The following is a 24,596-nucleotide window of genomic DNA, read 5'->3' as shown; positions in this document are numbered from 1 at the left end:
TCCAACAATCCTGGACAGTAAGGAATTTTTACAAGAACTTTTGAAGTTGTATACAATGTATCAATCACTTGGACTGATCTTCTCCTTCAAGTAAATAATTCTCAATATGTAACACAAGTGCTCAATGGTGTATGTGGTTGAAACTATATAAAATTGGAATGAAAGTTAAGTGCAGAAGTTTCAACAAAAAATTTGTTTAAGAACACTTGGTTTTGAAAATGAGAGGAAATAAGTTTTGAATTGTAAATGAAAGAGGTGTCTTTCAAAATCTAAAAAGTATGGTTTATATAATGCCTTAACACCTCTCCAAATGAGTACAAATGCATGAATAGATGTCATGGTTCAAAAGACATTTCAAAAATTCGTTTGCCTCAACAAACAACTGAAACACTGTCACTGCTTCAGTGGTAATCGGTTACCATAAATGGTGTAACCGGTTACACCTGAAGTGGTGTTTAAAATTTTTGAAATTTGAACGCATGGAACCAATTACAGGAAATATGGTAACCGGTTACACCAACTGAAAAATGTCAAAGAAGTTAGCGTTGAACACATGTAACCGTTACAAGAATTGTGATAATCGGTTACCACTGCTATTGACAGAAAAAATACTTTAGAAAATTGAGGTTTGACCAAGTTGATGCAAGAGAAAAATAGTAATGCAGTATGATAAGATTTTGTATGAATTTTTGAGCATTTATATTTAACATAGAGAGGTTGTAGACTTATACCTTAAAATGTAATCCTTAAGAGCATCCAAAGCTTAATCTTTGAAACTTGAAAATTGGACTTTATTGCACTAGCTCTTGAAATGAGTCTTGATCCATTCTTTTTTACATAAGCACATTCTTGTAGTTTGTCTTCATCAAAACAATCATTTGAGAAACTTGTCTTCACATATCTCGCAATGGTCATATCCACCTCGATCAAACCCTTTACTTCATATCGATGATAAATGTTTCACATGACTTTTAAATCTTCATCTGTTTTTGGTTCAAACTTATTGAACCTAATCTTTTCTTCAATATCGATCGATAGTGAACGATACTCGATCTTAACCACCTTTCAGATGTTGATATGGTGCAAGAGATTATCCTGTTTGAATTTCAAAACATCAAGAGGGGTGTCCTTTGTGAGTCTAAAATCAACAGGAGTTCACGTCGTTGACGTACGCAAATGTGAGATACCAATATTGAGACACACAAAATTGTCGGTCCAATCACAACCCTACAAAAATGCCGGTAAAATCTCAATTGTTGAAAATTAACACTAATGAATTTTTTAAGTTATGGAAAAATTCGATAATCTATGGAATTTACAACAAGACCGTGAAATTAACACTACCAGATTTTTCAGGATTAAGGAAAAAATCCAATGATATCTGAAGTTTTTGAAAAACATCGATAAATTTTGTCATGTATCATTTTTTTGAAAAAACGGTAAAAACACATCAAGTTTTTTTTATTTTTTAATTACATACTAGATTTTTTATTAACATGCCAGATTATATTTTTTCGGGTGAAATTGTTAATAAAATAAATGAGAGGAATATTTTTAGTATTAGAAAAAATGGAGGGATCCCAGTCAAACTAAATAAGTGCAGACAAATTCTCAAATATCATCCATAACCCACCTTCTAATATTATTTCTTTGTCTTCACTTGCCTAAGTATGGAGTTTATTGATTGTGAAAAAAAGTATGGAGTTTATTGATTGTGAAAAAAAGTATGGAGTTTATTGTCAGTTACACAAATGTTTATGTAGTATCAGATTTTCATTCACAAATCCAGAAATCCAAAATAATACAAATATTATCTTTTGAATCTAATGCCAAAATCATTTTCATTCACAATTCAAAATAATACAAATATTATCTTTTGAATCTAATGCCAAAATCCCCTTTTGAGATAAAGAAAAATGGATAGAAACTTTATGGAAAATGATTAACTTATAACAACTCTATCAATAGAAAAGATCGGCAATTTGAGTTGAACCTCTGGATTGCAGCCATGACTTTGCATCTCTTGCAGTACAAAACCAGTCAGCCATTTTAGTAGTCTTATGGAAAGGAGCACTAAGTTCCTTCAGATATGATTCAAATACAGTAGCCAAGACTTTCTCTTTCTCTGATAGCCCGTATCTCCAAGGGACAGTAGAAATTCCAAGTAATTGTGGAAGCTCCTCGCCTGATTCAAAAGCCTTAGACAAGTCTTCAACCCAAACATGAAACGCAGTCATAGCAGCTCCAATCGAGAGTCTTTTTAGGTGCAAACACCACTGAGTTTCAGATCTCGATTGTATATCGCTATATATGTTAAGCCTCAATCCCAAGTCAAGAAGGTCACGAGCTCTGTCTTGCACACCAAGGTTGAAACAAAGATCGAGTAGACTGTTGCATAAGGACTTCTTTACATCACCATCAGCTGAACTTAAAAATTTTGATGCTTCCCTTATAAAATATCCATCATCCTCGCTCCCTTCCGTCAAACATGTCACAATATAACCAAGCTTTGGGTTAGCTTTCTCGATGCAGTTTGTCATCTTACTGAGCTCTTCTTTTGGAAGTTCGGTCATCACATTCAAAAGACAATCCCACAACCGGTCGTCAGGAGTGATGCCAGTTTTCCAGAATCGATTAAATATATTCACAACATCATCGGTTCGTTTGGCCTTTCCGTAGCAATGAACAAACATTGTGAGAACCTTAATGTTAGGCTCCAATCCATGGCTTATCATTTCATTAAACATGGCTTCTGCCTCCGAAACTTTCCCTAGGCATGAATACATGTTAATCAAGGATGAGTATGAGACAACGTCGGGCTCGCAAGCCTCAGATTGCTTCATATCTTCAAATATTTCAATAGCTTCATCTACACAGCCAACATCGGCACACATGTCAAGAAGCATGCCGTAAAGAACATTATTCATAGTCATCCCCTTTTCCTTCATTTCCTTATACACACTCAAAGCTTCTTTACTTAACCGTGCTCTCGAATAAGCTTCCAAGACAGCTGAATAGGTTGCCCAAAGTGGCGAAAATCCATTATTTTTCATCTCTTCGTATACAAGCTTAGCACCCCTTGCCCTCTTACCTCTCGCCATTGCATATAGCAAAGTGTTATACATCGTCATATTCGGCTTAACACCAAGAGCCTTCATATCAATATAAACGCTGAAACACTGATCATAGTTTCCCAACAAACCATGCATCTTAATCAAAGTAGAGAATACAACTGTCTTAAGAGGCCATTTCTCATTTTTCGCATCCTCATATAATTTCAAAGCCATATCAACATTCCCCGTGCGAGCATAAGCATAAATCATAGACGAGTACACATGATGATCCGGCTCACAACCGAAAGAAGGCATCCTCTCAAACAACTCCACGGATTTCTGTGGCAAAGAACAAACAGAAGCACATCTAATCAAAGTGGAAAACGTAACAACATCAGGCTTGACTCCTCTCTGAAGCATTTCCTCAAACACCTTCTCTGCTTGTTCAAAATCCTTAATTTCTTTAAAAAGCTTAAACAACACATTGTAAAGAACAACAAGTCTTTCCCGTTTAATCTTCTTGTGGAAGTAATTAAGAGCAAGCATTGCAATATCAGGGTTTGCTATGTTACGGAGAATGTGCTTTGCATTACTTTCTGTAACACTGTCTCCCAAACCCTGGAGAATTTCAGAAACTTGTTGCTCATTAAGATTAGACGACTGGAGTTTGGCGAGAGATGACATGGCGTTCTGGGATTTGCTCCAAACTCGATTGGATCTGAGGATTTTGGGATTGACCCAGATTTTAGATTTGGATAAAGTTGAAGAATTAGCATGAGGGTGATTGTGTTTAGCATCTTCAAGAGAATTGGGAGGTTGGAAAGAGAAAAAGGTTTTGAATTTGCGGTTGGGGAATTTGGGATTGGTGAAGGAATAAGGGAATGAAATGCGAGTAGAAGAAGGGGAAGAACAGAGAGGGTAAGCATGAGCCATTTTGGCAGAGAAGAAGATGGTGGAAAATTGAAGGGTCAAAATTCACTTGAGTTTGAGTCTTCGATGGTCAAATTTGGATAACATTGTGTGTTAGTTAGTGGTGTAAAAACTTGTTTGAGTAAACCATGAAATCATTCCTTCTCTAAACTACTCAAACACTAACCAATCTTTGTTCCTACGTTGGTTTGGCAAGGAGGACTACAATTTAATCGACATAATTGTAATTGGGAGAAAGTTGAAGCTATTTGATGTTAGAATTAGTTCTTGAACATTAGTAATTAGTCTAATAAATGGAATAGTGGTGATGAAAAAAAAAACTATTCAAAGACTAAAACACGTCAATAATTCTATTGATATCTTTTTTTAATTTTGATTTACAATTCACTAATAATTTTAATTTTAATTTTCAATTACCGATTTAAATTAGATAAAGAGTATTTGACAATTAGGGTTCATATTTAAAAACTATATTGATTGATGAATGCATTTAGATTTTTGATACCTTTCTAACTTATTTGTTGGACTTTAATTGTGAAAATGTTAGAGTTTTATATGGAAGAATTGTTAGATTTATAAGACAAATGTCTCATACTTCTATTATTTTAGAGCTTATTTGGATGGGATAATTGATAATTTTTAAGGAATTTAAAATTTTAAATAATTTAAATAATTCAATTGAAATTTTTTTATTTTTAAATTTGTTATTTGTTGGATTGAGTATTAAAATGATTCATGATTAAATTTTTGGAATTATTTTCACAAATTTTAAAAAATTTAGGTTTATTTTCATACATTTTAAAAATTTTGAGTCAAGTTTAAAATATAAAAAATAAGGATCAATTTATTTTAAAAATTTGAAGAAACACATTTGTAAATTATTAGGGACTTACTTATAATTTTTAAATTTTAAGATGAATTTTAAATTTTTATAAAATATGAGGATCATCTTACAAATTTTAAAAAATAAAGAAATAAATAATTTAATATTCGTATTATAAATAGTGAATGAGCGATTTTAATTTTATTTTTTTATGTCATTTGAAATTTTTTTAATTTAATTTAAATAAAATACTTTATAAATTTACATTATTTTAATAATTTTTCATATTTTTTATTCAAATAACAGATTTTGGACAAGTAATTTTAAATTTTCTCAAAAATTTATTTTTTCTCATTTGAATGCTTCATCTAAATACACGCTAAAATTTTTTGTGGATACGTGACATCAAGTTCTCTTGGACTTCAAACATTTAGTTCATCGACACTTATGGACTTTGTTCCTTAAATTTGAAAAAAAAAATCTTGAAAATTTGAATTTTTTATTCAAATAACTTATTTTTTAAAATAAATATTCAAAATAACTCACTTTTTCATTTATTTTCCAAAATAACTCACTTTCAAACATCAAAACAAACGAATCCAATTGGCATTTGTGTACAACACATATGAGGAGACAGCAGTTGGATTGACATCTCATTTCATGTGTTGTACACAAGCGTCAATTACATTGACGCCTCATTTATATTAAAATATTTTTTTTATTTAAAAATAGGTTATTTTGTGAAATAGGTCGAAAAATGGTTTACTTTTTGTATTTATTTGAAAAAATAGGTTATTTTTTATATAATTTAAATAAATCCTTCAAACTTCTCTAACATTATTTGATATAATTTAAGTAAATATGATAATTAATTTGAAAGTAAATGATCAAAGATATATATTAAATTGATGAATTTGATATTGTTTATTCATGTAAAAATTCATTTGATTGAATTTAAATAAGATAACGATTAATTTAATACTAAGTGGTGAAATAAACGACTAAATTCATAAATGTATTTTTTGTTTATGAATGAGGAACAATATTAGATCATATAACTAGAAGTGAATGTGTTTTGGTTAAGGATTATATTTAATGTTAATACTACTTCTAGTATATCTAGCATAATTCGTTAAGGCTATTTAATTGATAATTTATATACGGATATTAAATATTGAAGTCAAACATGTAACATCCTATTTATTTATTTTTAAATGATGATTATTTATGAATGGTGAACTTCTTAGAAGGAATTCAAAATTCTTTCTTTCTGCGTGGAAGGAATCACATGGTTTGAGAGCTACTCATATAAGGTAAGTCACTCTCCTACAATATCAATATCTAATTCAGTTTTCCTTTCTTTAACCATCATTCCTCCTTTACTCATAAAATTAAGCAATCATTACTAGTGGAAGAACTTCATCATCAAACCAACAATTGGTAAAATGAGTAGCTTTAAGAGTAGATGAAGAATGAAGATGGAGTTGAATAGGCAAGAAAAAGGAACAAGTGTCATCTTCATCATCATATGTGATCACCTTCAATTATTTAGGTGAGTTTCCTATGAGCTATGATCTTAGATAGGTAAGGAAGACGAATTTTGAGTTGCATGTTATCAAATTAGACAAGAAAGATGAAATTAGGTTGTGTGATTCTGCATAGAAATGAACCATGGGATTGGTGACCATGAATTACTGGAACTTTCATGTTTTATATGAGTTTTTAGTTGCAATATAGGTGATTGGTATATTTATAATCATTTGAGAAAGTTTTGTGTTGAATTGGAGTATTTTGATATGTTTCAAGTGTAAAAAATTAAATATATTTGTAGTGTTTAGGTCATAATTTTTTATATATAACTTTGATTTGAGTGATTCTTAGTTTTCTGAAAACTATACCAAAGATATTTTTAGTAAGGATTTTGAATATCTTACGATGAAAAAGATTATGATTGATGAAAAAACTTAGTCGGATGACTAAGGACCGAGAACAATATTTGTTGTGTTGAAGAAACCTAGCTGGTTAGAAGATGCATGAATAATCATAATTGTAAGGATTAATGTTGCAATTTATAAAATATGCCTTATAATATATCAATAAACATGTGTGAATACATGTAGTTTATGCATAACGTGGTTTGCAAGTTGCTTATACATTAAGCATTTTGTCTATGTATATGAAATCATACGTGAAATCATGGTCGGTCTTGACTTTTTAAAAGTCCAGGGTAAATAATAAAAATGAACCCTTAATAAAAAATACAATTTAAAAAAAAATAAAATAAATAATATAAACAGTATTAGGATAAGCTACATTAATTTGAATACAGCAAAAATCTTTTCACAAATCTAAATAAATAGTATATATATAGTATTAGGATCAACTTTGATATAAAATTTTTTATAAGTGAAAATTATCAAATTAAGATTATAAATTAGTTATGGTAGAAGTTTTAGACAAGAGATCCTTACATAAGCAAGAGTCTTCCAATGACCACACCTAAAAAAGTATACTAAGGAGGATTGAATGCACAACAACTTCTACCACCATGTTTAAAAATAAATCTCCTACACTTGATCAATGACAAATTCATAATTATTTTCCATTTTATAATTTATTTAACAGATTATTATATATATATATATATATATATATATATATATATATATATATATATATATATATATATATATATATATATATATATATATATATATATATATTTAAAACAAAATGAGACCCCTTAATTTGGAGGCCCTTGGCTAAGGACCATCTTATATATGGATCAATGTGTGAAAACACATAGCTTACCGTTAGGTGATGTCGCACCGTAAAAAATACCTGAGCGCATCGCATGCTCGAAGATTCAACAGAGTCGTCACCGAATTTTAGTTTTTTCAAAGGAAAGAGAAAATATTGATAAAACCCAAAGGAAAGAGAAACAGGATAAGGAAATCGATTATGCAAGGAAAATGTATTGGCACCCCTCACATTCATTGTACTCAACGGAAACCATTTTGATTATTTTTTGTTCGAATGGGTGTTACTATCTTGTGAATGATAAAGGGAAAAAGAAAGATAAAGGGAAAAAGAAAGGCTCCTAGTCTATAGGAGTTTGCTCACATCATCCGCATTTCAGTCAGAGATCAGATTCCCTATATGAGTATTGATGGTTTTTCCAAAGTTGTTGTGATTGCTCAAGCTCTTCATCTTAAGAAGCATGTGATTAAGTCTAATCTTTGCGTTAAGGATAAGGTCAGAGATTTTCCTTAGAAGTTCCTTTTCGAGAAGGCCACCTTGTTTGTCAATAGTGGAAGTTGGGACGCCTTTTATTCTATGTTTGCTCTCCTTATTTATGGTTTGGTACTCTTTCTGAACATTGAAGGATTCATTGATAAAGTTACTTTCGTCTCCAGAAAATCCAGTGTCCATTCTCTTAGCTGGTGTATTCTTTTCTTTCCATTGGAGACATCAAAAAAGAGTTGTTGTATTCATTTGCTTTACAAGTAGGTTCTGACTCACTTGTCGAGAAAATGACCTTTTGCTTACAATATTGGGGCATTAAAATGGTCTCAGAGGCTGATGTCTTTGGATACCGATCATATTGTTTGGTATTGTCGTGACTACGATGAGGTTGAACCTATCATTTCATCTAATCAATAACAGTGAAAAAGAATACTATCATCCAAGCTCTTATTAACATTTGTCCATTTGTTTTCTTGCTCAACATTAAACTTGCAAATCAAAATAGGTTTATGTGGTAGATACAAATCAAAATAGCTTTATGTGGTAGATACAACCAGAAGTTAGGCAATTTGATTTTAGTGAACTTTCAGGATGAAATAACTTAAGATACAACAAAAGAAAATGAAAGAATATGATAAAACTCATCATGTTCAGTACTTACTACGTTTCACCATGAACTCTTCTCAATTGCATTCTTCCAATTTACAAGTATGGAACTGTTTTAGCGTTTTCTTTATGTGAATGGTTTTGTATGGAACTTGGGGATAGTGCATACTCATGAATGATTATTCATATTGCCTCACTCTGGATCAATAACTTTGGATGACATTTTGATATAACACCTGTTGCTCTTTCAACCATGAAAACTTACAATGACTACCAAGTAAGTTCAATTCTGCTGCAAGAAACTATAAGTATCAAAGACTTATAAATGAATAAAAATTACATGAATGTATGCTTCATTGGAGGAAGGAAGAGGACTTTGAGAAGATTCAGAATTTGTAAGATATCTACATGTGGGCTGCTTTTCAAATTTCAGAAAATTGCATCTTCCGCTGTCTGTCCCACCCTATTATCCTTATTCTTTTTCCTACCAAAATGCCAAGATAGCTGGAGTAGAATTGGAGTCAGAACTCAACTTGAAAATGCATGAAAGTAACATTGCACATCATTCCCTATAATATTTTCAATATGGAAGGGCCATTGATGGAGCATTTAAAACCATAGAATCCAAAGCAGCGATGGATTAGGTTGAACCCCTGGACTCTAGCCATGATTCGGCTGCTTCCTTTGTAACCAAAAACCAGCCAGCTTCCTTTGGATCTCCACGGAACGGAATATTGAGTTCCTTCAAATGTGACTCAATTACACTAGCTATACCCTTGCCTGAATTCTTAAGTTTTCCTCGCCCTGTATTAATTCCAAGTAGTGGTGGAAACTTCTCACCCGATTCCAAAGCCTTAGATAAGTCATTTATCCAAGCATGAAATGCAGTCATAGCAGCTCCAATTGAGAGGTTCTTCAGGTGCAAAGACCACTTTGTTTGAGATCTTGATTGCATACTACTATATATTCCATCCCTCAACCCTGTGCTAAGAAGGGTATCCGCTCTGTCGGGTAGATTCAGATTGACACAAAGATCAATCAGACAATTACATATAGGTCTCTTTGCTTTAGAGTCAATTGAATTTAAAAGTTCTGATGCATCCTTTCTGAAATCCCCATCACTATCTTGCCCTTCCACCAAATATCTTACCACATACCCGAGTTTTGTATTAGCCTTCTCAACGCAATTTATTAGTTTACCAAGCTCTTCCTTCGGTGCTTGTGTCATAACATTCAGCAGACAACCGCATAAGCCATCATCTGGAATGATGCCCAGATTCAAGAATCGATCAAATACATTCACAACATCATCAATTTGCTTAGCTTTTCCATAGCACTTGACAAGCGATCCCATAACAAAAATATCAGGTTCGAAACCAGATTTGATCATTTCATCCAACACCCCTTCCAACTCGGAAACTTTCCCACTGTTGGAATATACATTACTCAAGGCTGAAAAAGTCCAACTGTCAGGATGGCAAGTCCCAGAACTTTTCATGTCTTCAAATATCTCTAGAGCTTCATCATTAGAGCCAACTTTAGCACACATAGCTAAAAGCACATTATAGAGATCTTTAGTCACATCCATTCCTTTCCCTTTCATCTCTTTATAAACACGAAGAGCATCTCGATCATATTGTGCACTGGTATAGACTTGCAAAAGAGTTGAATAAGTTGTAAAATCCGGCAAAACTTCATTACTTATCATCTCTTGATGTATAGTCTTGGCTTGCCAATACCTCTTACCTCTCAACATGGCAACCAACAAACTGTTATACGTTTCCACGTTAGGCTTCACACCAAGACTCTTCATTTCCAAGTGTATATTCAAGCACCCATCATAGTTTCCAGACAAGTCAAACATTTTAATCAAGGCTGAGAATGTCACTGCATCAATAGGCCATTTCTCTATTTTTGCAAAATCATACAGTCGTAGAGCGAAATCAACATGATTAGTTTGTGCGTACGCACACACCATAGCGGAGCACGTGAGGGCGTCAGGTTCACACCCAAAACCCGGCATCTTCTCAAACCACTCCACAGCCTTATCCGGCATAGCAGACATCCTAGAACAGTTAATCATAGTCGTAAACGTAATGTTATCAGGCTTGACCCCTCTTTGAAGCATTTCATCAAACACCTTCTGTGCTCCTTCAAAATCGTTGCATTTCCCAAAGACTTTGAGGGTGACATTGTACAGAGCCACTTCATTATATTGAAATTTGTCCCTAAGGCATCTAAAAACAACGGGTGCAGTTTTGGGGTTGATCATCTTATCAAGAATGAACACGGCGTCTTGTTCTGCCACGGCATCGTGTCCTAAACGGTTGAGAATTGCATAGACTTGTTGCTGAGTGGGATCACACGAGTCCAAAGACGCGGCGAGTTGAAGGAGAAAACTAGTCCTATATTTTTGGAAATGTTTAGAATTGGCGCTATTAGGATTGACCCAAATTTTGATTTTGGGTGAAGATGAAGAATTTGTAACTCGGTGGTGCAAAGGTGCTTGGTTGAGGTGGGAAAAAGGTTTGAATTTGAAATTGCGATTGCAAGAAGAAGTAGGTGAAGAGGTAGAAATTGAGAGAAAAAAAGGAATATTAGAGAGTGAAGAGTAAAGACGAGAAGCCATGAGAACAAAAACGAGTCCGAGAAAACACAAACGGTGAACGTGTCTCTTTGCATAGTTTTTGTTAATATTTTGTCAGCCGTTAGATTAGTTAAAGGGTTGATATTTATGCTTTCGTATGGGTCTTGGTGGTATAAAAATGTACATATGAGTAAAAAAGATAGGGATTGTTCGTTACACTCTTATTATTTCTCTTAAGTCTTATAAATTTTTGAAAATATCTTTCTCATATTATCTTGAGATTAAAACTTGGACGAATCACACGTTACAACAGAAAAATTCACCTGAAAATGCATACAATGTTTGTGTGTTGCAACTTGACGTTTATTATTTAGCATAGGGTTTTTAAATGGATGGTTAGGTCAATGTCTATCATACAGTCGGTTTTAGACATTTGAAGTATTTTTTGGGGCTAGGTAGAGGTAAGAAGGTGGTTTTAGTTATGTCTTTGATCTAGCATAGAGGTAAAAATGTGGTTTTAGTTATGTCTTTGATTTGGTATAGAGTGGTTTGAATTATCTCAAATATGTAAAATTTGTCGATTAATCATTGGATAACCATAATTATTTTCTTGTCTTAGAAGTGGGTCTACACTTGTTTGTCAGGTTTTGACCTTTCTCTTCTAAATTGAGTGGGTGTTGTTTGGCCAGTTGCATCTTTGATTTTTTGGTGGTTTATTTGTTTTTTCTCAGTTTGATTCTTCGATGTTGTCATGCTTAGATCTTCCCCTTTTCGAGTGTCTTGCTTTTGGAGGGTTTGTGTGCTGGTTAGTGGTTGGTGTGGTGGATTTTATAGTTGTTAGTATATCTTATTCTTTATTTAGACTATTTTATCGGGTTTAGGATACTCTTGATACTCCTCATATTCCTCTGATTCTTTGCACTTTGTCTCTTTCTTGCCTTTCATTTATTGTTCTTCGGATAGGCATGTTTGATTATTTTTCTCCAAATACCCTATATGAATATCAATATCTGGACTCACCCTTGAAAATAAGGCAAAACGTTTTTCCCATCATATTCAAAAAAAAATTGAAATCAAAATAACAAAAAATACTTAATATAGTCAAGAAGGACATTACTAGCCAAAAATCTATCAATTTCTACTTTCTTATACAGACTAAGTTACTTAATCAATTATGATCATTCATTTCTCACATTTGAAAAATATTTGGTAAGTTTAACTACTTCACATCCTCACCTTACTTCTTGTGATTATGATGCATGCAAATACTTCCAAGATTTTAGATGTATATATTATACTCTTTTTATGATGCATGCAAAATCGTCCTAGTTTGTTTTGATTTGAGTTTGGTAAAATTGGGGGTTAGAGTTCTACCTGCTATAAACTCTGGTGCGAACTATACAAATATCAAAGTCTGTATACCCTTACGAATATCAAAATTTGGACTAAGATGAAGATGTATACAATGTTTTATTTACTTATGTTAATTACCTTGTCTTGTATGATTATAGAAAAATGGTTGACGAACAGTCGAGGTATATATATGATCGATTATCTCAACATGCTTCAGTGTGTGGAAAGAAAGCTAAATCTTCATGTGTGGTTGGACAATCATCTGGTACTACTGAGGGATCATCGTTTCGTGGTCACGAATCTCCAAATCTTAATGATGCACATGTTGTTGTCGTACATGCTCCTGATGTTGTTATACAAGCTCTTGATATTTCCTTACATACTCATGTTACACATCCTCCCACTTGACCTGTTGGTGCCACACCTTAGAGTTTTCTTAGAAGCTTAGATGACATGTCACTACTCCCTCAATATGAAAACCATGTTATTGCTCAAGTTTGGGAATGAGGGGTAGAACAAATATTTAGTTATGCTTTTAAACATCTATTTTATGATAATTATACTCATAGATTGTCTAACGTCGATGTATTTATCTTCAATTTATTTTACCTTCTGCTCAAGGTTGACTACTTCTACTCGGGCTGCCTCTTAGCTTTCTTCAAGTTGTTTTACCTTTTGCTCAAGGTTGTACCTAAAGACATTCATTTATGGAGTGACTTGGTTGATATTGTGTTGTAGTTCCTCATTTTCTTTCTTTACTCGAGAAATGATTGTCTTAAGCTCGCCAACCTCTTTTACTGAGACAAGGATTGGTTCGGGTGACCTTGGTGGAACTGGATGATCGGGGATAAAAGGTAGATTTACTTCTCGGACCCCCTCATTTATCCACTGAGTGTGGGGTTTTGTGGCCTCATTCCTTTGCCTTTTTAGGTCATTTTTTCCTTGATTAATTCTTTCCCAAATATGGATAGCCCTAAAAAGAGTTGGGCTTTCAACAGTTAGATCATGCAGAACAAAGCCTTCCGACAATATGTCGCTAGGTTTATATGTCAAGGGAAAGCCGAGTTGTCTCATGGATAAGGTTAGGTTGTAACTTATACAACCCTTTGAGCCTATGAGAGGTACATTTGGAAAGTCCCCACAACGGATGATCATATCCTCTCGGTTGAGGATCTGAGGATACCATAGGATAAACTTCTCGGTTAGTGAGACCAAATATTGGTACCATTTGTACCCATTCATATTTTCAACAACATACATGTCCTTAAATACGTGGGAAATGAACCACTTGTAGAGCAAAGGTGCGCAGCATAACATCATACCCCCACTTTTCTCATGGCATAGATGAATAGTATAATAGACATAAGTGAGGAGGGTTGGTGTAGGGTCTTCAACCTTTACTGCCAAGAACATGTTTACAATAGTTAGGTCAACAAAGTTCTCCTCACTATGAAACAAAATCAAGCCAGAGATGAGAAAAGCCATGTGTTGGTGTAAGCCCTAGAGGCCAATACTTTTGGTACTTGTATCGAATTATTTATTAATAATAAAAGTCTTTTTCTATATTATGTTTGTCTAATAAAGTCCCTAGAATAGATAGTCTGTTTAATGTATCAAGTGTGACTTAATCATGAGATCACATTAAACATAAGGACATTATTCTTAAAATATCCATAGTCGAGCTTTATTGTGAAGTGGGATAATATTAAAGCATTAAGACTATTATGTATATAGACCGATGATCACGTCTCATGGATCATGGATAATGAGTTATCAAGTCTTAAACATAGGTATGAATATTAAGAGTAATATTTATACTGGATTGGCCCGCTATGAGAATACTATATAGAATGTTATGCAAAGTGTCATAAGTTATTCTCATGGTGATAATGGTGTATACCACCCTTCGACCTGAAACCACTATGGACCCTAGATGTAGAGTCGAGTGCCTTATTGCTGATCAAACATTGTCCGTATCTGGATGACCATAAAGACAGTTGATGGGTACTCCACGAAGCATGCCAAGGGACATGAGTGACCTAGATGGAATTTTCCCATCCTGCGTAACAGGATAAATGTCTATGGACCCAATATTGAACTAGACAAGGATGACACAGTCGATGCTTTATGTTCAATATAGACATAAGGGTAAAAGGGTAATTATACACATAAGTATTATCACAAGGATTTATCAGATCACATGATATTTTCGTGTCTTGGGTAGCAGTGATATGTTGCTAGATACCGTTCACTATTTATTATGTTAAATATGTGATTTAATATAATTGTCAATGCCGCGAAAACCTACAGGGTCACACACAAAAGGACGGATTGATGAGAGATAGAGTAACTAAGGAATATCGTAATGTACGGTTCACTTAAGTGAATTGTAGAACATTGTAAGGTACGGTGTACTTAAGTAGAATACGAAATATGGTAAGGTACCACGCGCTTAAGTGATTTTGGCATATTATAAGATATGGGCCACATACACTTGAGTGGGCTTTTTAGCTTGCAGCCCATGCAAGTGGTTCTATAAATAGAACCCTTGTGTAGAAGCATTTGTGCAGTTACAATTTTGTTTCTCTCTCTCTCTCTCTCACCCAAAGCCTTCATTCGTAGCAGCTAGCACTGAGATTGAAGGAATTCGTTCGTGTGGACTGAGTAGAGGTGTTGTCATCGTTCAACATTCGTGATCGCTCCGTAGATCTGCATCAAAGGTTACAATCGCCACAAGAGGTAACGATTCTATCATTGATCATGCCCATTCGTAAGGATCACTAAAGGAGAAATTTTAAATTCCGTTGCGTTTTGGATCGCTCTTCTCCTTCACCATGATGGTGTCTAAAAAGTCTCATTTCATACCCCCATTTTTCTCATGGCGTAGATGAATGATATAATAGACATAAGTGAGGAGGGCTGGTGTAGGGTCTTCAACCTTTACCTCCAAGAACATGTTTACAATAGTTAGGTCAACAAAGTTTTCCTCACTAGGGAACAAAACCAAGTCAAAGATGAGAAGAGCCATGTTGGTGTCCAAAAAGTCTCATTTCTTAACGGTTGTGAAACTCCATTGTAGCAAATTCTCCAAACCTCAAACTTCCAAATTCCATTGTGCTTGTGTTTTCTCCAAACCGACACTTCAAACAATTTCTAAACATCCATTAGAAGTTGTCCAAACACTTGAACAACTTCTGTAACAACCCTACCATCATCTTCCAAATCAGATTTTCATAACTTTCAACTTGATTTGGAAACGAAGAACCAAACACTCTCAGCTCAGGCCAGGCATTCAAACACCTTCCTAGAGGTGTAAGGAAGTTGTTCAAATCATAAAATCACATCTAGAACACCCCTACTCCAAAGGATGATTTTCATTTTTGAGGTATGTATTCGTTTCTGCAATTCATGATTTAAGGCACCATTTTGCATCATTCTTGTTACCATTACACTTGCCAAGATGTCAGGAACAAAACCCCTATGATCATTGGTCTTAATCGGTGATGTTTGGAATTTAATTTTAAATTCAATTTTAGGGTTCATATGCATTTTGTTTGATTTCTGGATATTTATGAAAAATAAATGAAATTGGTGAGTACCATTAGATTCCTTGCGAAATTCTAAGCAGTTTTGGTCTTTACAACTTTTGATTTTGTTAAGAATTGAGAGAGTTAGAGCTTTGACAATATGTGAAAATGGTGGAAACTATGGACTACGGGATGAATGAGGAAGATGAAGTTTGGAGCCGTTTTTTAAATTTTAAAAGTCACTTTAATATATATTTTAATTAACGTAACTGAGTACATGAATTGGCATTGTGCCCTAGTGGTAAAACACTGGTTTGTTAATTTACTGGGTGTGGGTTCAAATCTGGGTAGTGTAATGATTTTTTGTTTTCACTTGTTAAATGTTCATTTTTCTTCATAACTTCAAATATCCATAACTTCATGATCCCTTAACATTTTTGACCCATTCTTTTTGCCATGTGTTCATGAGAATGTCTATTTTATGATGACACCAAAAAAATCCCAAAAATATTATTTATTTCACCACTTTTGATTGGATGGAAAACATGTGTTTTAAGTGTTTTTTTAAGGCTCCTAATTGATTCTTTCGGCTTATGTCTTATTTGTTCTTGATGTTGAAAGTTTATATGATTAAAACACACTCTTTTAAATGTTGATTGTTATCCTTAACATGTTTGAACTTTATTATTTTCATACAATGTATCGATTGATTCACCTTGAAAACATGTTGAATGAATGGTTAGGAGGTGATTAGGTTTCCACTTAAGTTTGGTCTTATCATGAACTTTGATTCAAATCTAATGTTTATTTTGTGAAGACTTATAATGTGATGCATGTTTGACCTAAATTGATTCATGTTGTGTTTACCATGTACCAATGAATGCTTTTACCATGTCAAGTATGATTTTGTCTTTCACCATCAATATGTTGTGTCTTGTGATGTTGTGTGAAACTTCGTCATGTCTTGTTTATGCTTATCTCAATGCCTAAAAAACCATGTTTAATATTGTCATTCATACCTTGTGATTGCCATTGTATTTAGACATATTTTATGCCTTAATGTTAATGCACGTTTAACCTTGTTATTGTTTATATCCAAGGGAAATGAATCATGACATTTTTGTCATTTTGCATGTGTGTTCATCTGCATTCTATACAACTTTGCTTCCCCTTAAACCAAAAGCTTCTAGATACAATCTTAGATTCCCCTCAATTTAAACCTTAGGATTCTATCTCTCTCTCCTTCTTATAACCACTTTCATAATGAACTTTGACTTAGGTCATTATTTCCCTTTTTATTTCTTAATCAAATGCTGCAAAACACTTAAGCATATTCAAAGATCTTTTCATAAGACCTAAAAAACACAAACTTAATTCAAACCCTTTTGCCCCTTTGGCTTTTCCATGTTTAAAACCTTTTCATAAAAGGATTAGACATGAGTCATCCCTAGTTGAGATTTAAATCTCCTACCCCATAACATTGTTGAGATTGATATTTATTCTTTTCCATTTGAAAGAGGTATGTGGCATACTTGTTGATTCTATATCCAAGTGAGAGCCCTTCTTTCAATTTGATGCAAAGATCTATCTTCCACATGTTTGTGGTGGTTTAAATGTGAGTTTTCTCCTTAAGATGACAATTTGTCTCTTTCTCATAAAACCAACCTCAACAAATCCCTTCTTACTTTTGAACCCGAACTACGAGGTTTTGATCCTTCACGGGTACGTAGGCATAAGACTTAGCGTCTTTCTAAATCATCAAACAATAAAAAGATGTTCTTTTTCTCATCTCCCCAATCAAATATCAAACAATTTTAAACCACACATATATCCAAAAGGTTCCTGTAGAGTACTACAGATGATTAGGGTGCTAATACATTCCCTTTTCATAACACACCCCCATACCTTTAGAATCTCCCCCCATTTTGCTTAGCTTAAGTTTAATATTCTAGCTTTACATATACATATTGGGTTTATTTTTGAATCTTTTCCCCTTCCCTTGGATAAATTAAAGTTCGGTGGTGATATTTTGATTCATGAGTCAAGTCTAATCAATAGCTTGGTCTCCGATTCTTCACCGCGACCGGAACCTGATCATTCAACACAGAGGATGGCATTCGGTTAATTAAATACCCGACAATAAGGACAATATCACCCCAAAACTTTATAGGTAAATTGATATTTAGCAAAAGGGTACGAGTAGTGTCAACAATGTGTCTATGTTTTCTTTCAGTAACACCATTTTGTTGAGGCATATGAGGACAACTCAATTGATGTACGATGCTTTTGGAAAGCATGAAAGAGTTGAAACGATCATAAAAATATTATTTTGCATTGTCATTGTGTAAAATGCAAATTGTTTTATTAAACTGTGTCGAGATTTCAGAACATAAATGCTTAAAAATATTAAACAACTCAGAACGATCTTTCATTAAAAACATCAAAGTACATCTTGAGAAAACATCAATAAAAGTCACATAATACATATACCCTAATATAAAGGGAATTCGACTAGGACCCCTTACATCGGAATGAACGACGTCAAAAAGAGACAAAATTCTGAAATTTATGCGACGGGAAAAAGAAACTTTAACATGTTTTCCTAACTAACACGATTCACATTGTAAGGACTCTAAATGAGGAAGACCAGACACCATTTTCTTCAATTTTGATAAACTCGGATGGCCTAAGTGACGATGCAGAAGATCAGGAGATTCAGTAGTAGCACATATAGAGGAAGTGGATGGTTGAAGATAATAAAGTCCACTAGATTCAATTATGACTCCAATCGTTTGTCTCGTACTCCAGTCCTATATGAAAAAGGAATCAAAAGTAAATGTTATAACACAGTTTAAAGAGCTGATTAATTTGCTTATAGAAATCAAATTGAAGGGGCAATTAGGAATCAATAAAACATAACTCAAAGAACGTGAGGGAATAGGTGATACTCGTCCAATACCAACTGCCTCAACTTTAGATCCATCCGCAATAGTAATATAATGTGGATATTTAGGTTGTGATAATTTAGAGAAAAGTGAGGCATTATCGGTCACATGGTCTGAAGCACCAAAATCCATAACTCATCCAATAGGAGTAGCATGAAAATGACAAACCATAGAATTATCAATACGAGCAATAGTAGCCGAGGAGGTGGCTTGTCGTGCTGCCTTCAATCACAAGTACTCCTGATACTCATCGGCAGAGAAAGTAGTTTCGAGTTCACCCTTTGATTCACGGTTTGCAGGGGTTTAAGGAACATTAGTAATTTTGTTCGGGTAGCCATGTAAGTCAAAACACTGATCTTGAGTGTGCCCATATTTCTTACAATGAGTGTAATAAAAGTTACTTCTGCCTCTTCTACCACATCCTCGACCACGACCATGTCCTCCATTACTAAAGTTAGAAACAAAAGTAGAAGACTCATGAGTAATATGAGTGTCATCACTTGGTAGAGATACATGGACGAGACGATCAATTAGTTCTTCTACCGTATGGATTGTAGTATTTGTTAACGCCTGATCTTTAACCGAAGTATATTCTTTAGAGAGGCCATGAAGGACAAACACCATGAACATATTGTCAAGCTTGCCCAATATCTTCGTAATATCATCACTAACTAGCATAAGTTTGAGGTCATCAATGGAAGATTGAGCACATGTGAGATATTCTGATAAGTCTTGATCATCCATCTAAAGAGTAGCCAAATTGCAGGCGATGCATACATTCTTTTAATATCGTTAGCATAAAGTTTTTTAACCTTCTGTCAAACCTCATAACATGATCTATACGCACAAAAGTGTGTCATCAAATTTGGTTAATAGAATTCCACAACAATGATACAAGTTGATAATCAGCGGCTTCCCAATCATCTTTTATCTCTTTATCAATTTCAAAAACCTTTTTAGTAAGATGGTCTGACAGACGTTGTCCTAAAAACCATAACTCAACTGAAACATACCAATTCAAATAGTTCTTATTAGCATTTAATTTAGTCGTGGTAATAACGGGTGTTCCTTGAAACACAAAGGAAATAAGACTCTTTTTGGAAGGATTCTTTTCAACAACATCATTCTTTGGACTTGAAATTTCAGTCACAGTTTCAACACCGCCAACTAAAGAACTCTAGATCGCAGAAACTACACAAGAAAAATTAGGGTTGTGAACCAAGAAAAAAAATAGGATTGTGAACCACGAAAAAATAGAGTTTTGAACCACGAAAAAAAATAAGATTTTGAATCAAGCTTTAGATACCATCTTGAATTTGAATTTCTTGTATTATTATGTGGAGAAAAATACACACACATATATTGTATTGATCATGGGGTATATATATATATATATATATATATATATATATATATATATATATTATATATATATATATATATATATATATATATATATATATATATATATATATATATATATATATATAAACCCCATAATCAATCCTATTAATTAAGAAAAAATTTAATGCAAAAATATTGTAATTGATACTATTAATAAAAACAATAGAATGAAACAAAATGAAAGACTATGATAAAAGTACTTACTATCGTTCACCATGAACTCTTCTCAATTGCATTCTTCCAATTTACAAGTATGGAACTGTTTTAGCGTTTTCTTTATGTGAATGGTTTTGTATGGAACTTGGGGATAGTGCATACTCATGAATGATTATTCATATTGCCTCACTCTGGATCAATAACTTTGGATGACATTTTGATATAACACCTGTTGCTCTTTCAACCATGAAAACTTACAATGACTACCAAATACGTTCAATTCTGCTGCAAGAAACTATAACTATCAAAGACTTATAAATGAATAAAAATTACATGAATGTATGCTTCATTGGAGGAAGGAAGAGGACTTTGAGAAGATTCAGAATTTGTGAGATATCTACATGTGGGCTGCTTTTCAAATTTCAGAAAATTGAAACTTCCTTATAGTTTGAATGAAATGTATCAGAATATTGCATCTTCCGCTGTCTTTCACACCCTATTATCCTTATTCTTTTTCCTACCAAAATGCCAAGATAGCTGGAGTAGAATTGGAGTCAGAACTAAACTTGAAAATGCATGAAAGTAACACTGCACATCATTCCCTATAATATTTTCAAAATGGAAGGGCCATTGATGGAGCATTTAAAACCATAGAATCCAAAGCAGCGATGGATTAGGTTGAACCCCTGGATTCCAGCCATGATTCGGCTGCTTCCTTTGTAACCAAAAACCATCCAGCTTTCTTTGGATCTCCAAGGAACGGAACATTGAGTTCCTTCAAATGTGATTCAATTACACTAGCTATACCCTTGCCTGAATTCTTAAGTTTTCCTCGCCCTGTATTAATTCCAAGTAGTGGTGGAAACTTCTCGCCCGATTCCAAAGCCTTAGATAAGTCATTTATCCAAGCATGAAATGCAGTCATAGCAGCTCCAATTGAGAGGTTCTTCAGGTGCAAAGACAACTTTGTTTGAGATCTTGATTGCATACTCCTATATATTCCATGCATCAACCCTATGCTAAGAAGGGTGTCCGCTCTGTCGGGTAGATTCAGATTGACACAAAGATCAATCAGACAATTACATATAGGTCTCTTTGCTTTAGTGTCAATTAAATTTATAAGTTCTGAGGCATCCTTTCTGAAATCCCCATCACTATCTTGCCCTTCCACCAAATATCTTACCACATACCCGAGTTTTGTATTGGCCTTCTCAACACAATTTATTAGATTACCAAGCTCTTCCTTTGGTGCTTGTGTCATAACATTCAGCAGACAACCACATAAGCGATCATCTGGAATGATGCCCAGTTTCAAGAATCGATCAAATACATTCACAACCTCGTCAATTTGCTTAGCTTTTCCATAGCAATTGATAAGTGATACCAAAACAAAAATATCAGGTTTGAAACCCGATTTGATCATTTCACCCAACACCCCTTCCACCTCGGAAACTTTCCCACGGTTGGAATATACATTACTCAAGGCTGAAAAAGTCCATCTGTCAGGAAGGCAAGTCCCAGAACTTTTCATGTCTTCAAATATCTCTAGAGCTTCATCATTAGAGCCAACTTTTGCACACATAGTTAAAAGCACATTATAGAGATCTACAGTCACATGCACTCCTTTCCCTTTCATCTCTTTATAAACGCCAAGAGCGTCTTCGTCATATTGTGCACTAGTATATACTCGCAAAAGAGTTGAATAAGTTATAAAATCCGGCAAAACTCCATTACTTATCATCTCTTGATGTATAGTCTTGGCTTGCCAATGCCTCTTACCTCTCAACATGGCAACCAACAAACTGTTATACGTTTCCACTTTAGGCTTCACACCAAGACTCTTCATTTCTAAGTGTATATTCAAGCACCCATCATAGTTTCCAGACAAGTCAAACATTTTAATCAAGGCTGAGAATGCCACTGCATCAATATGCCATTTCTCTATTTTTGCAAAATCATACAGTCGTAGAGCAAAATCAACCTGATTAGTTTCTGCATACGCACACACCATAGCTGAGCACGTGATGGCATCAGGTTCACATCCCAAACCCGGCATCTTCTCGAACCACTCCACAGCCTTATCCGGCATAGCAGACATCCTAGCACAGTTAATCATAGTCGTAAACGTAATGTTATCCGGCTTGACCCCTCTTCGAAGCATTTCATCAAACACCTTCCGTGCTCCTTCAAAATCATTACATTTCCTAAACACTTTGAGGGTGACATTGTAAAGAACCACTTCATTATATTGAAATTTGTCTCTAAGGTATCTAAGAACAACGGGTGCAGTTTTGGGGTTGATCATCTTATCAAGAATGAACACGGCGTCTCGTTCTGTGACGGCATCGTCTCCTAAAGAGTTGAGAATCGCAGAGACTTGTTGCTGAGTGGGATCACACGAGTCCAAAGACGCGGCGAGTTGAAGGAGAAAACTGGTCCTAGAGTTAAAGGGTTTGTTTCGGAAAGGTTTCGAATTGGCGCCATTAGGATTGACCCAAATTTTGGTTTTGGGTGAAGATGAAGAATCTGTAACCTGGTGGTGTACAGACGATTGGCTGAGGTGGGAAAAAGTTTTGAATTTGAAATTGCGACTGCAAGAAGAAGAAGAAGGTGAAGGGGTGGAAATTGAGATAAAAAGAGGAGTATTAGAGAGTGAAGAGTAAAGACGAGAAGCCATGAGAACAAAAACGTTCAAGAAACCCAGCTGTATCAAAGCTTGTATACCCCTACGAATATCAAAATTTGGACTAAGTTGTAGATGTTTACAATGTTTTAAATCCCTAAAACTTACATTCCTAATTTTCAGCCGTTAATACCAAAGAATAGGACCTACTTAAACTACTCCTTTTGACTAGGAATTTATTAACGGACTAAAATTCAAATATTAATTAAAACAAATATTAATATTTCAATAATTCCTCCCCTAAACTAAGCATGTACATTGTATTTTAGTTTAATCTTCTGTTGCTTGTACTCCAAGTTGCTTTCGAATTTTCTCAAATTGGTCCAACTTCAATGGCTTGGTCATGATATCTGCAAGTTGATCATTTGTTCTACAGAACTCCATATTAACAGCTCCATCCTTAGTTAGATTTCTCAGAAAATGAAACCTCACGTGTATGTGTTTACTTCTCCCATGAAAAACTGGATTTTTGACAAGTTTAATGGTAGAAGAATTGTCGCAAAATATTGTAACACAATCAGATTGAGAACCTTTAATTTGTTTTAGAATGTGTTGCATCCAAATACACTGACAAGCACAGGATGTAGCTGCTACGTATTCGGTCTCAATTGTAGAAAGAGTAACTACTAGTTGCTTCTTGGATGCCCATGCAACAGCTCCACCACTTAACATAAATACATAGCCTGAGGCACTTTTCCGGTCATCTATATCACCGGCATAATCGTTGTCTGTGTAAGCTACTAACTCGTCCTTGCACCATTTCCAGTAGAACATGCCTAGATCAATTGTTGACTTAATATACCTTAAAATTCTTTTGGCTGCAAGCATGCGTACTTCCTTTGGATTTGACATATACCTACTAATAAGACACATACAGTATATTAAGGCAGGTCTAATTGCTGTCATATACATCAAACTCCCCACCATCTACTTGAAAAGAGTTCCATCAATGTGTTTTCCTTCCTCTTCTCTTGACAGCTTAATACTTCTAGGGACCATGGGATTTTTTACTCCATTACAATTTCCCATGCCGAATCTCTCGAGAACTTCTCTTGCATATTTCTTCTGTCTTATGTGCATTCCTCTCTCATTTTGACGCACTTTAACTCCTAGGAAGTACTTCATTTCGCCTAGATCAGTCATCTCAAATTCTCTTTTCATAGAATTTTTGAATCCTTGCATCATGATCAGATCATTACCAGTAAAAATAAGATCATCAACATAAAGACTTACAATTTATTGAGGAAGTAGCTTTCAATCCTGCTAAACCATGCTCTTGGAGC

The 24,596-nt window shown here is 34.3% G+C and overlaps 3 protein-coding genes and 1 pseudogene across 3 annotated transcripts; 1 reads left to right on the top strand and 3 right to left on the bottom strand.

The window, feature by feature from the left end:
* Window positions 1–1,824: 1,824 nt before the first annotated feature.
* LOC127076515 (pentatricopeptide repeat-containing protein At4g16390, chloroplastic) lies at window positions 1,825–4,240 on the bottom strand. Its single transcript, XM_051018183.1, has one exon. The coding sequence runs from the start codon at window positions 3,984–3,986 to the stop codon at window positions 1,962–1,964; it is 2,025 nt and encodes a 674-aa protein (XP_050874140.1). The 5' UTR covers window positions 3,987–4,240; the 3' UTR covers window positions 1,825–1,961.
* Window positions 4,241–6,145: 1,905 nt separating this feature from the next.
* Window positions 6,146–13,016, top strand: LOC127076504 (uncharacterized). The gene is made up of 2 exons (XM_051018175.1): window positions 6,146–6,358; window positions 12,757–13,016. The coding sequence occupies exons 1-2, from the start codon at window positions 6,279–6,281 to the stop codon at window positions 13,004–13,006; spliced, it is 330 nt and encodes a 109-aa protein (XP_050874132.1). The 5' UTR covers window positions 6,146–6,278; the 3' UTR covers window positions 13,007–13,016.
* LOC127076495 (pentatricopeptide repeat-containing protein At4g16390, chloroplastic-like) lies at window positions 8,613–11,333 on the bottom strand (annotated as a pseudogene).
* Window positions 13,017–20,667: 7,651 nt separating the features above from the next.
* Window positions 20,668–23,420, bottom strand: LOC127076484 (pentatricopeptide repeat-containing protein At4g16390, chloroplastic). Its single transcript, XM_051018153.1, has one exon. It carries the CDS (start codon window positions 23,305–23,307, stop codon window positions 21,304–21,306), a length of 2,004 nt encoding a protein of 667 aa, XP_050874110.1. The 5' UTR covers window positions 23,308–23,420; the 3' UTR covers window positions 20,668–21,303.
* Window positions 23,421–24,596: the final 1,176 nt, after the last annotated feature.

The sequence above is a fragment of the Lathyrus oleraceus genome, chromosome 1 (genome assembly GCF_024323335.1).
Source record: "Lathyrus oleraceus cultivar Zhongwan6 chromosome 1, CAAS_Psat_ZW6_1.0, whole genome shotgun sequence".
Classification (NCBI taxonomy): Eukaryota; Viridiplantae; Streptophyta; class Magnoliopsida; order Fabales; family Fabaceae; genus Lathyrus; species Lathyrus oleraceus.
Note: the sequence above shows the minus strand (reverse complement) of the source record. Positions and strands in the feature narration are given on the sequence as shown.

Excerpts from the sequence above, each read along its gene's own strand:
- LOC127076515 (XM_051018183.1), bottom strand. The coding sequence starts at position 3,986 with ATGGCTCATGCTTACCCTCTCTGTTCTTCCCCTTCTTCTACTCGCATT.
- LOC127076504 (XM_051018175.1), top strand. The coding sequence starts at position 6,279 with ATGAAGATGGAGTTGAATAGGCAAGAAAAAGGAACAAGTGTCATCTTC. Across the intron at positions 6,359-12,756 it reads GATCACCTTCAATTATTTAG|AAAAATGGTTGACGAACAGT; the intron begins GTGAGTTTCCTA and ends GTATGATTATAG.
- LOC127076484 (XM_051018153.1), bottom strand. The coding sequence starts at position 23,307 with ATGGCTTCTCGTCTTTACTCTTCACTCTCTAATACTCCTCTTTTTATC.